Source organism: Helianthus annuus, chromosome 8 (assembly GCF_002127325.2).
Source record: "Helianthus annuus cultivar XRQ/B chromosome 8, HanXRQr2.0-SUNRISE, whole genome shotgun sequence".
NCBI classification, from domain to species: Eukaryota; Viridiplantae; Streptophyta; class Magnoliopsida; order Asterales; family Asteraceae; genus Helianthus; species Helianthus annuus.
In genome coordinates, this window is record NC_035440.2 from 77,477,601 (window position 1) to 77,491,604 (window position 14,004).

The window sequence follows — 14,004 nt, forward strand, 5'->3', positions numbered from 1 at the left end:
GGGTAGGGTCGGGTTTTTCCTTTTGCTCACCCATATTTATCTCACAGCTTAAGCTTTGCAATTTAAATTATACTAGCAGAAGTTCTCGCGCTTCGTTGCGAACTTTCGGTCAGTATTGGACGAGCGTTAAGGTTTCACACACCCAAACAACACTTCGTTCCCTTGCTTTTTACAATCAAGCCAAACCCTCATTCCCTTGGTCATGACCTCTATTCCATCGTGTATGGCTAGCAAAAATTACAATCACACCCTTGATTTTATAAAGGAGAACGTGTTTACGCCATCTCTGTTGATAGCCATGAAAGGTAGAGAGATGAAGAAAAGAAGGTTTGGACTTTGGTTCACGAAGACAAGTGGTAGAAAGGTGATAAAGGTTCTCTCAAAGCCTAATCCTCTCAAACCTGAAAATGAGATGAAACATGATATTGGTTATGCTTTAGGAAAAAATAGCATTTTCATTCTGACACAACAGATTCCATTCAGGATTTTGTAGCGTGGCGATAAAAAGACAACGACTCTAGCCAAACAGTTATTTGGAACCGGACATTAAACAAAACGAACCTCTGTTTGGTTTGAAGCTATGTTGTCAAAAGCGCAAAAAGCGTGCGCCTAGGCGCCCGGGCGCACCTATAGCGCCTGGTGACAGCCTAGGCGCAAAAATGAGTTTTTTTTTGAAAAAATGACCTGAGGCATAGGAAAGGCGTGAAAAAACGGCCTGAGGCGTAGGGCCATAAGCAGAAAAAAAAACAGGAAAAAAAGAACGAAACTGAGTGCGTATAAAAACTGCCTCACGCGGGCCGGGTTTTTCGGAGCTGCATTCGTGTCCGCAGGTGCGGGCACGCATGAGTTCAACCAAATTCCAGCTCAAAAACTCATTTTTGCACCCCCCCTGCACGCGGGTAGGACTTGTAGTAAAATAAGTCATAAAGCTACAATAGAGTAGTAAAGGCTTTACCTTATAAACAAGCACTCACTTTGTTCCCACACCAATGTGGGACAAAGTATTTACCACCTTTTGAGACTTTTATTCACACACCCAAAACTTACAACATATAAGTCCTAAACTTTTGCTACTAACTATTAGCTCCATGATCTTAAATGACATATATAATAGTTTTTTTTTTTAATTTTACATGTGTAATCTTATTTATTTTCAAAGCATACCATATTTTTTATATTTTTTTCTCTATGTGCGCTTTTCTTAAAAAAGCCCACGCTTTTTTTGCGCCTTGCACCTAGGCTCCGGGCGATGCCGATGCGCCTTGCCTGCGCCTTGCGTCTTTGACAACATAGGTTTGAAGCGCCGATCACACAATAATATACCAAGCCGCCAGGGATTAAAATATACGAATCGGTTGAAGAAACATAGAAATATACCGAGCCATATCGAGCAAGCTTTTTCCGAGCTAAATTCGAGTGAGCTTCGAGCAAGCTCCGAGCCACGAGTTTTTTGGAAAGTCTTAACAACTATAACTAATTTGGGAAGTCAATTAAATAACTCACCATCATGATGAAAGCCAAAGGGATCATTTAGTACAAAATAACTCCAACACTCCAAATGTCAGCCTCCTTCCCATAGCTTTTATCTATTACTTCTGGAGAAGTGTATGGTGTAAGGGCTGCAAGTTTACCATAGAGCTTTTCCCTTAAAATTGAATTATAGTGCATCACATGTATTGATTAGTATATTAATTAATGAACAAAATAGTTAGTTACTATAGGGAATTAGGGATTGATGTTGGTTAATTAGTTACGTACCTGGTGTGAACTTCAAGGACACTCCAAAGTCAACAAGAACCAGACATGATTTCTCTTTATCCTTCCACATTATATTACCAGGCTTTATGTCTCCATGAAAGATATAGTTTTGGTGACAAAACTAATCAATCAATTATTAGCAAAAATATATCAGCTTTCACAATTAATTAGAATACAATAAATGGATCAAAATGTCTAGAACTTTACCTTAACTCCTTCCATGATGTCCCTTATGGCTCTTGCCGCTTGTCGTTCGGTGAAACGACCCCCTTCACCCTTACCCTTACGACTGAACAACCCCCCACCGTCACATAAAGTCATCACCACTTGAAAACATTTTTCATCTTCAAACTTCTCCTTGAAGGTTACAACATTTGGATGCTCCGGTATCTGTTCCACAATTTCGATCTCGTTCTTTGCCTTTTCATCATCTTTTATCTCCTTTTTTCAGTATTATCTTACATGCATCTTTTTTTTCTTGTTGCCTTTTCAGTGCATTTGTACACACAACCAAAAGAACCAGTACCAATCATTCCATGAATTCTATATGTTGCCATAAACTCAATAGTAGTGATTGGCGAGTGTGAGGACGAGGTTACATAAGATGGATTACGGGTCGGAGGGCAAACACTTTATGCGCGTAGTTCCTTTGCCAATCCATATGTGTATTATTTACAAAGGCAAGGGTAAAAGATACGTCGCACAACCAATATTAAGGTGTACACAAAGCCTTGTTAATTGTACAAATAGCTATCTAGGTGATGTGTAAAGGAAAGATACGTGACACAATAATAAGTTATTGAAAGATGCAACAACAACAACTTGTGCACAAAGGATAAAAAGTTTTACAAAATAGCTATACATACTACATTTATCTCTAGGGGTGAGCAAGTTTAGGTCCAGACCGAAAATAACCGAGAACCGAACCGAAAATATACCCAACCCGACCCGAACCCAAGTACCTAGGTATTTAGATCGGTTCCAATTTTTCATATAAAATAGGGTCGGGTCGGGTCGGTTCTCGGTTCTTTTCATGGTGAAACCCGACTTGGACCTATGGATCGGAATCGGCCCTATATTTAGGGTAGTGAATTGGTTCTGTATTTTATCTTTGATCGGTTCTCGGGTCGGGTAATAGTCGGGTAGGGTCGGGTTTTTCCTTTTGCTCACCCCTATTTATCTCACAGCTTAAGCTTTGCAATTTAAATTATACTAGCAGAAGTTCTCGTGCTTCGTTGCGAGCTTTCGTTCAGTATTGGACGAGCGTTAAGGTTTCACACACCCAAACAACACTTCGTTCCCTTCCTTTATACAATCAAGCCAAACCCTCATTCCCTTGGTCATGACCTCTATTCCATCGTGTATGGCTGGCAAAAATTACATTCACACCCTTGATTTTATAAAGGAGAACGTGTTTAGGCCATCTCTTTGGATAGCCATGAAAGGTAGAGAGATGAAGAAAAGAAGGTTTGGACTTTGGTTCATGAAGACAAGTGGTAGAAAGGTGATAAAGGTTCTTTCAAAGCCTAATCCTCTCAAACCTGAAAATGAGATGAAATATGATATTGGTTATGCTTTAGGAAAAAAAATATCATTTTCATCCTGACCCAACTGATTCCACTCAGGATTTTGTGGCGTGGCGATAAAAAGACAACGACTCCAGCCGAACAGTTATTTGGAACCGGACATTAAACAAAACGAACCCCTGTTTGGTTTGAAGCGCCGATCACACAATAATATACCAAGCCGTCAGGGATTAAAATATACGAACCGGTTGAAGAAACACAGAAAGTTGCGTTCATTTGTAATTTATTTGCACTTCATTTGATCTTCCATCTTTGTTTTGTTTGAGAACCAGGAACATAGCCATCTTCGACCCTCAGAATCAATTCCATTCGATCTTAAACTTTTGTTTTTTATAAAACTTTCGATCTATAATCGCAAATCTAAATTGGACAACAAAGATGGATTACGAAAAAAGGTAGAAAGAACACAAGGAGAGCACAATCTTTAATCTTTGCTTCTGTGGGAGACGGTGGGTGTAAGTGTGTCCCCATTATTAACCTACTTTTTAGTGGGCTTTATAAAAGGTCCAAAGAGAAATGGATATCTACATCACATGGAATTTTGGGCTAAGATTGGATCCTTACGTATTTAATAATTTTTTAAATTTGAGCTTACAGGATATCAACTTGAGTTTACTACTCAATTAACCTACTTGAGTTTACTATATATGTGTGAAAAAATAATTATAGATATATATTATACTAAACCACCCAGCTTTTGAATCTCAAAATCACTAGAAATATAAAAGCAAATATCGGGTAAAGTAACACTTTTAAATTTTATTTGTCTATTTTAATTAATATTAATAATAGGATTCTGTAAGATTTAAATAAAACGTAATTAATGAGGTGCAATAAAAATCTGTGAAATTATTACAACGTGTAGTAAAAACTGGTGAAAAAAAGTGGTATGCTAATTTTTTTTGAACGGCGAAAAATCTATATATATATATATGTATATATAGAACCCAGCAAGGAGCTGGAACAAAGCAACCTTACAACGAACACCAAAAGACAACAAAGGAAAAGACGGCATTACAACAACTCAATAATGTCAAAATCAGACCACTTGTTCTTGTCAAGCGAAGCCGACTTCTTTCTATACCGCATCCAAAGATACGTATCCTCCTTGATGCTCTCTGTGACAACTGTAAAAAATTCAGTTACCCGTACAATTAATTAACCATGATTAGTGCTTAATGACTGTGCTAAATTTGCAATTAACTGCTTTCTGATTACTGCCATATACATACATGTGCATCATATATTGTTTAATGTCATACCAATATTGCATGAAAGCTTTATTGCCTCAAATGATGCATTAAGTACAGTTAGCACAGTTATCTGATAAATCAGGAAAATGCTGACAGAACTCAGCACATAGACAGACAGTGTATTGAGACACAGAATGAGCCAGAAACCAAGTATGACACTAGTATAGTGTGTAGGAAAGTAAGGATCACAAAACTGCCTTTCTAGTGATCGTTTAAGTGCCGGAAAGTGCTAAAACTCACCCAAAGTGCTGAATTCAGCAAAATTCAGCAAAAATCAGCATTTTAACAACCTAATTTTATGCAGAAATATGGTTAAATGGTCTTGAATGCTTTCCTGAGTTTCGGGAATCAAAAGTGTCCCAAAAGGGTACATAAAGCACACTAAACTGCATAGTTTAGCACTTTAACAAACCGGTAACCAACCGAACACTACCCGAAAGACCAAATTTACACTAGAAGCACGGTTTTAACATTACCAAGCTAGTTATGGTCCCCGAACATCATAACACCTCCTAAAATATCTAGTAACTAATATAACTAACTAGATACTCACATTTCAACCATAATGTAACTAATCTAGTTTAAACCTAATCTACTACCCCCACCTATTTACGGTCCCAACAAGGGTCCCACAAGGTGATTTGTTTTAATTTTATATTGGATCTTGTTGTAACACCCCAAACATATAAAACTTTATATTTTATTATAAAGTATTAATCAAACAAGAACCAACTAACTAGGATCCCATAACCTCATTAGCTACAAGTCTAGTAGTAGCTTATAATAAGGTTAAACACTTAAAATTTATAGTTAAATGATAGGTGAGGGACCAAACAAGTCTCAAACATAAATTAGTGATCACCTCATTCTAGGGATCAAAAGGTATGTAAAATTTTGGTATTTTGTTTCATCTTGAATTCTAGGTTAAATGTGAAAAACGAAAATTTAGCTTGATTACTTGATGCATGGATGAAATTAGAAGTGATATGAGGTTTAGGAGCAAACCCTAGATGATTTCTTGACAAATCTTGCATGATACTTGTAGGGTTTTGCAATCACCATTGTAGGTGATTGAGGAGCTTGAAGAAACTTGATAAATACTAGAATTATAGCTCTTGTTCTAGCACCATCTGAATTTAAGAAGTAATTTCAGAAATATTGATGTTAAGACATGAGTAGAATTGACTAATTGAAGTGAAATTAGATGATAATTACAAGTCATGAACTTGGTAATGATTATGTGAAAATCTGACCCGCTAGGTGTTTGTTGAAATGCCTAAGTGGGGATTTAAATGTTAAAAATAGAATGAAAACGCAGATTTGATTATTGTTTATAATGATGCGTTAATAATCATGAAAAGAGTTTTAAACCAATTGTAAATTGAACTCTCTAGGCAAAGAGTCCGGATCATTAAGCGGACAAGCCGGAGGGAATACGCGTGGGAAAGGTGTGCTCTAAAGGTACGAAATTTACCGTTTTGCTACATTATGTTTAATTGTTAATCTTAAGTTGCTATATTGAAATTTGGGTAAACAAGATAAACCAATATGTCACAGGAGTGACAAAGTGCCCTAAACAAGTAAAACGGGTCAAAACATGAGTTAGAAATAGAGTTTGGATGTGTCTAGTAATGGGGATATCCATTCGACATTCAACGGGTCAAAACAAGTTGTGTTGCAAATCTAGAACCAATAGCCATCACCTTGATTGGTTATGCATCAAGCGTAAGTCGTGTAACGGATATGCAAATCTGTTGTAAAACATGAGCCCATGTAGAGGGATTATAGTTCGGAACATTCGCTCGACGAATGGTTCCGAAAATGCATGGTTAAATTCTTGAAAACAAGCTTGATAGTTATTGCATAAGTAACCCTCGGGAGGGGTGCAAAAGCTCATATTTAGTAAACATGGAAAACAGGTGTATTGGCCTTAGGTTTACGAGAAAATAATGCTTGTTATGGAACTTGTAAACATGTGGGTCAAATAATTAAGGACAATTGAAAAACAACTATTATAAATTAATGTTTTCAGGTGAAACATATTGATAAACGCGCCCGTAATTAAATTACGGTCGCATAGGAAGAAGAATTGGTTAAATTACGGATCCAAAGTTATGACCATTTGAAGTTGTACTTAGTAAAAATTCGGAGCTGGCAGAAAATGCAGGTCCAGAACTGGACCTGCTGGAAAACATACTCCCCCGCGCCACGCGATGGGGGTAGACAAACCTGGCACGACACGCGGGGCCTCCCGCGCCACGTGAGAACCCTTCGCGACACGCGACAGGGTAAAAAGCTTAATTTTATTTTATTTTATTTTGATGGTTTCAATTCTAGAACTTGTTTATAAGTATTGTATGTATGTCATAGCTAACTTTTTAAGTGGTATTGACTCTAGGTACAAATGGGGGTCCTTCTGGATGATGATCGAGCAAGTTTCAAGAACCGAACACTAAACTTTTGGATGCTTCCGTGTTAACTCGATCTTGTTTAGATAATGTTTTGTTGTAAATGATTTGCTAATCATGTGAACAATGATTTTAAACTAGTTGGTAGTTTTCTAGTAGGTGTTATCAAAAACTTGTTTTTGTACTTATTATCAATGTGTATGGTCTTTAAACATGAAAATTTTGTAAAACTCTGATTTTATTATGAAATCCACGTGAATTATTATTAAATCCCGTCCTTTTATTAAGGGTCTTACAAGTTGGTAATCAGAGCTCAAGGTTGTCAACAAAAGTGTTCGGTTCAAGCTTGATCAAGCATCCGGTAAGAGTTAACCGTTTAAGTAGATTTAGAGAATATAGAAATAAATCATGAATAAATATGCATGAAAAGAGTGTGTAAGCTCACTCAAACACAAGAAATGCATGAAACAAGAACGATTGAATCAAGTTATGAACTTGATTAAATCAAAACTGTTGGGATTTTAACATGTTTATCAAAGCAATTTCATCCATATGAAATAAAAACGCAGCGGAAATAATGTTTAAAACATGTTACTTTTATAAGATATAAAACCATTTATATGCAAAATCCAAAAACCCGGATCCATATATGAAAATGCATACTATCAAACACAACCATAGGGTGTTTAGAATACTACCTTCTTGGAGTAATAGGATGATGAAACGGATGATGTTTCTTGAACAGTTGCTTTCAAGAGTAGAAGGCCTCAAGCTTGTATACCCCAAGCTTCCAACAAACACCTTGAGATTAGCTAGGATTTAACACACTTGAATCAAAAACCGAACACTTGAAAAACACCTTATGACCGAAAATTTGAGAGGATGAATACTAGTCATCTCATCTAATTTTGTCATCTAAATGTTTATATATAACCATGAGAGAATCTTGCCACCCATTGCGCCCAATCAAGAGATGTCTTCCACATGCAAAAGCATGTAAGATAATTGGCCAAAATATTTAGGGAAGACCACCCATTGAAAACACACGCAAATGCATGAAATACTATTGGACTAAAATACTTTTGGGAGTTCCCATGAGGGGGGGGGGGGGCTAGCTTATCTTTTATAAAAAAAATTCAATTTCTTTTATAAAATAATTTAAGTCTTGTTTAATTTTATAACTTTTATAAAATATAACATCATATGTTATAAGACTTATACAACTTTTATCATGTTATTTAACCCATTAAATAACAAAATAAATTATTCTCTCAAAATAAATTATCCATATAATTTATTAGTTTCTCAAGTGTAATTATTTAGAAAACCAATTTCTAAATATTGTAAGTGTTAATATTTATTTGTTTGATCATATCACAAATAAATATTTAAGTGTTTGTCTAGCTTGTATTTGGGTATGACTCGACTTGGATCATAACGTACTAGCCACATCAATCTAATATGTGTCTTGGGCATACAGACTCCAACAATCTCCCACTTGCACAAGATACATAGAAGATTGACGAGAGTAGTAAAGACCACCTAACTACAGTTTACTACCCCTAATACGTATGACTATATTTCCCATTCAATAACATCATCCCCTTCAAGTCTCTTACTTGAACATGATTTAGGTGAATCTATCATTTATCCTTTCGTTACAGATGTCATGTTAAATCCAGAGACACAGAGTGATCACTCTCTGTTGATTTAACTTTATCAGGCCTTAGACATCTTACTCTCAACGAATAAGAGGAACAAATCCCATCTTGACTACATACGTCTCTCACAATCACCTTGTACCACACCTGAGTTTAGCCTTATGTATTGCCTTATTACAGACAACGAAGAACTAGGTCAAGGTATAGTACTTGGTGAATATCAAAACCCAATATGTATCTCAGGTCAGAGGATACTATGATATTCGCCTTTACTCAAATTTACTTATGATCAATCACAAATGATTCCATGCAGTAATATTTGAGAGCGAGTCAGTCCAATATTTGTATCCCACAAATATCTATGAACTTTGGCAGCAACACTTTGCTCTATATTCATTCTAACGAATATCCACCAATCTAAATTCATAATAGTCTTATATTCATATTTGTTCCCACATTTATGATCGACTACGGACATTTAGAATAATTAACTTATTCACGGATTTAAACATGCTAATATGAAACGTAACTCAAAATACCATAAAAGAGTTAAATTAACAATTGTTTCAATATCCAAATACAAAATAGATCAAATCCAATCACTAGAATATCGAAGTCCTAAGGCACATGTATGACCCTCATGTTTTGCCCTATCAAGGAGCTTCGTGAGTGGATCCGCAATGTTTTGATCGGTGTGAACTTGGCGGATACATATCTTTCCTTTTTCAACTTCATCCCTTATGTAGTTGAATCTCCGCTCGATATGTCTAGTCTTTTGGTGTGCACATGGTTCCTTGATTTGAGCAATCGCACCCTCATTATCACAAAAGATCTCTAGGGGGTCTTGAATGGTAGGGACCACCCCTAGGTCGGCTATGAATTTCTTCAACCATGCAGCTTCTTGGGCTGCTAATGAAGCGGCGATGTATTCTGATTCTGTAGTGGACAATGCTACCACGTCTTGTTTTGAGCTCTTCCAAGAGACTGCTCCTCCATTTAAAATGAAGACATACCCCGATTGCGATCGAGAATCACTTCGATCAGTTTGGAAACTCGCGTCCGTGTAACCCTTTATAACGAGTTCCTCCTCACCAGATCCATATATTAAAAACATATCCTTAGTCCTCCTAAGGTATTTCAATATACTTTTAACAGCCTTCCAATGACTGTTACCTGGATTTTGCTGGTATCTACTCATCATGCTCAAAGCGCATGACACGTCCGGTCTGGTGCATATCATTGCATACATGATGGATCCTATAGCTGACGCATATGGGATTCCTTTCATTTTCTCTTGCTCATCCTTTGAGCTTGGACATTGAGATGTATTCAATATTGTCCCCTTTTGAATAGGTACAAAACCTTTCTTAGAGTTCTCCATTTGGAACCTATTCAAGACTTTGTCAATGTATGCACTTTGGTTTAAACCTATCAAGCGCCTTGATCTATCCCTATAGATCTTTATTCCCAGAATGTAGGCGACTTCACCAAGATCCTTAATGTAAAAACAACTTCCAAGCCAAGCTTTTACACCTTCCATGGTTGGAATGTCATTTCCAAATAGTAGAATGTCATCGACATACAGTACTAAGAAAGTGATGATTCTCCCACTAGCCTTCTTGTACACACAAGCTTCATCGCCGTTCTTGATGAATCCAAAATTCTTAATTTCTTCATCAAAACGGTGATTCCAACTTCTAGATGCTTGTTTCAATCCATAGATTGATTTCTTTAACTTGCATACTTTGTCAGGATGTTTTGGATTGACAAAACCTTCAGGCTGAACCATATAGACATCTTCATCAAGATATCCATTAAGAAAAGCCGTTTTGACATCCAATTGCCAGATCTCATAGTCATAATATGCAGCTATGGCAAATAATATCCTGATTGACTTTAGCATCGCCACAGGCGAGAAGTTCTCATCATAATCAATCCCTTGAGTTTGAGTGAAACCTTTTGCTACAAGTCTTGCTTTATAAGTATCCAAGTACCATGCATATCAGTTTTCTTCTTGAAAACCCACTTACTTCCAACTACTTTGGAGTTGAGTGGTGGCACAACCAATTCCCAAACTTGGTTGTCATACATGGATTGCATCTCTATGTTCATGGCTTCAAGCCATTTGTCACAATCGGATTTTGACATTGCATCATGGTATGTGGTTGGTTCATCTGAATCAACCACATAGCATCCATCCATGAAAAATCCATATCTTTCAGGTGGACTACTAATTCTACCAGATCTACGAACATTTTGTGTGTTCTGATCAACCTCTTGATTATTTTCAACAACCTCTTGTTGAGTGCTAGTATCAACCAAACGTGTATCGTCTTGTGGTTCTTGATCCTCCTCAAGTTCCACTGTTCTACTACTAGTTCCTTCCATAAGGAACTTAGCTTCCAAGAACATACCTTTTCGAGCAACAAATACCTTTTGCTCGGTTGGATCGTAGAAATAATATCCTATATCATTTTTAGGATATCCTACAAAGATACACTTAGTAGATCGGACTTCTAATTTATTTTGAGTGTATTGCTTAACATAAGCTTCACAACCCCAAACCCTTAAGAATGATAATGATGGAGGGTTTCCATGCCATATTTCAAAAGGTGTCTTTTCCACTTTCTTGGTTGGGTCCATATTTAATATACGGATTGCGGAGAGCAAAGCGTAACCCCAAAACGATAGAGGTAATGTGCTTCTAGCCATCATAGATCGAACCATATCTACTAGAGTTCGATTTCTCCTTTCGGACACACCATTGTGTTGTGGTGTTCCAGGTGGAGTAAGTTGTGAGATAATCCCACAACTCCTAAGATGATCTTGAAAGGCACCACTAAGGTACTCACCTCCTCTATCGATGCGAAGGACTTTGATTGTTTTCTTGAGTTGATTTTCTACTTCACTTTTGAAGTCTTTGAACATTTCAAATGCTTCATCCTTGTGTTTTAATAAATACACATAACCATAACAACTATAGTCGTCGATAAAGGTAATGAAGTATCTTTCACCATTCCTAGTCATCGGCTTAAAAGGACCACATACATCTGAATGTATGATACCTAGTAAGTCTTTAGCCCTTTCAAAAGTTCCATTAAAGGGTATCTTGGTCATTTTGCCTTGTAAACAAGATTCGCATACATCAAATGAATTATCTTCATTTGTATTCAATAGACCATTTTTCTGAAATGTGTGCATGCGATTTTTGCTTATATGTCCAAGGCGACAATGCCAAAGGTAGGAATCACTCAAATCCATTTTGAGTTTCTTGTTAGTTACTTGGTACATTGAGCTATCATATGATGCGTTATCATGATCTAATTCATAAATACCATTTAAAGACATAGCTTTAAAATAAAACACATCAATTCATAGAAACATAAATGTCTTGGTTAACAAATTCAAATTTAAAACCACATTGTCTCAAAAGGGAAACAGAAATTATGTTCCTAGTTAAACTAGGAGCATATAAAACATTCTTCAAAATAACTTCTAAACCACTTGGAAGCTTTAAAACGTAGTCTCCTTGAGCTTCGACTTTAACTTTTGCTCTGTTGCCCATGAAGAGACTAGCGTCTCCCTTCTTATAATGTTTATTTCTTTCGAACCCCTGCAACGAATTGCAAATATGAGTTCCACATCTAGTATCTAGTACCCATGTGTTAGAAGAAATAACATTAAGCTCAACATGTATCAAAAAGATAGTACCTGAGGTTTGCCCTGCATCCCTCTTGTTTTTCAACTCTTTAAGATAGGTTGGACAATTTCTTTTCCAGTGTCCTATCTCACCACATTCAAAACATGGGTCATTCGTAGCAACCTTTTGCTTCTTCTCCTTTGGTTTGGTGGGTTCTGCTTTAGCTTTTCCCTTTCCCTTTCCCTTGACGTGTCCCTTTCTTTTAGCATGGGTTGCTTTAGAGTCGGGGTGGGGCCTCTTCTTGTTGCCTCCTTCATTGATCGCTAGGACGGGTTGTGACACCTGTGTCACTTCAACCATCAAACAAACGCCAAACCAATGAAATATTGTATTTCATACTTTGGACTTGTATAAATATGTGTATCGTTTGGACATATCAACTCTTGTTCGATTTCAAGCTCTACATCGCTTTCTGGGGAATTATACGCAAACTGGTGCGTAAACGTACTCAGTTTAACGCGATAAATACTCCGGAACAGCAACATATACTCAACATACCTTAAATAACCTTTACATAACTTAGAAATAAGTTTTGAAGGCTTATTATGGCAAAAACAAGTTAATTCGCTTACAGGGACTAAACTTGACAAACTGCAAAAGTATGCCAATTTGAACTATAACAAACATTCTGGAACATGTCCATAAGTTAAACCTACCATAAATATCCTTTACATAGCTTAGAAATAGGCTTTGAGGGGTTTGGTATGCTAAAACAAACTTTTGGATCATTCAGGGACTAAAAGTGTCAAAAAGTGCATAAGTTTGCACTTTCGCGCATAACTTACGTTCTGAATACATCCGGACGTCCAAAAATTTATGTAAGCATCCTTATATTATGCCTTAGTGTTTGGCATGAGAAAAATCCATTCGTCACGCATTTTGGATCGTTTTTCGCGCTTATGCGCATTCCGTCGTAATTAACCGAACATCACGAACGTACGGCCAAACGAACCAACATCCGACATATTTTTGAGCATGTTTCATGTCCACAATGCTTAGGCATCATTTTAGGGCCTTAAAGTTGGCTTTACGGGCCTTAGAAGTGTCGGAAATGGCTTAAATACGCAACAGGGACAAAAACTGCCATTTTTGAAAGTATATGCAGATCAGACAGGCCCAGGCGGCCCGCCTGAGTTTGTGCATATCCTGATGCGGGCCGCATGGCACTTCCAGTAACAAAAATTTTGTCTTTCTTGCAAACTTGGCCTTTCAAACACACCAAAGGGCAATGCCCTTTCACCATTCTAGGAGCTAAGGGTCATTTTGAGCCACCACAACATTTTGACAAGTGTACGCTTAAGATCGTGGCACGATATTCAAGAAACGATCCTAACGGCTCTACCTTTCCTATAAATACCCCCCCTTTGATGTAAAACCCACAAAAATCTGATCAAAATGCTCTAAGTTGATGCCATTGCTTCATACCTGAGTTCTTTGATCTAGATTAGCATTCGGGGACCCTCCGTAAGTATTCTTTCGTTCTTTTATTCGCTTTTCGAGTCCGAAAGTCAACGTTTTGTTGACTTTCTGCATTGACCAGCCTATGGTCAACACGAAGTTCATTAGAACTTCATAACGTGAGCGTGATCACGATGGTTATGGTCCGAAGTGACTATACCTACTGATTACCACGTTATC

The 14,004-nt window shown here is 37.1% G+C and overlaps 1 protein-coding gene across 1 annotated transcript; it reads right to left on the reverse strand.

Annotated features, from left to right (window-relative positions):
• Nucleotides 1-1,530: 1,530 nt before the first annotated feature.
• On the reverse strand, nucleotides 1,531-12,623 carry LOC118480990 (calcium-dependent protein kinase 14-like). The gene is made up of 5 exons (XM_035976048.1): nucleotides 12,459-12,623; nucleotides 12,145-12,279; nucleotides 1,966-2,199; nucleotides 1,759-1,879; nucleotides 1,531-1,619 (listed from the first exon to the last, which is right to left on the reverse strand). Exons 1-5 carry the CDS (start codon nucleotides 12,621-12,623, stop codon nucleotides 1,531-1,533), a joined length of 744 nt encoding a protein of 247 aa, XP_035831941.1.
• Nucleotides 12,624-14,004: the final 1,381 nt, after the last annotated feature.

Bases quoted from the DNA above. Each gene is read 5' to 3' on its own strand.
- LOC118480990 (XM_035976048.1), bottom strand. From the start codon at position 12,623: ATGAAGGAGGCAACAAGAAGAGGCCCCACCCCGACTCTAAAGCAACCC. The intron at 12,280-12,458 runs GTGAGATAGGAC...AATTCGTTGCAG, and splicing joins TGACCCATGTTTTGAATGTG to GGGTTCGAAAGAAATAAACA. The intron at 1,880-1,965 runs GTAAAGTTCTAG...TTGATTGATTAG, and splicing joins ACATCATGGAAGGAGTTAAG to TTTTGTCACCAAAACTATAT.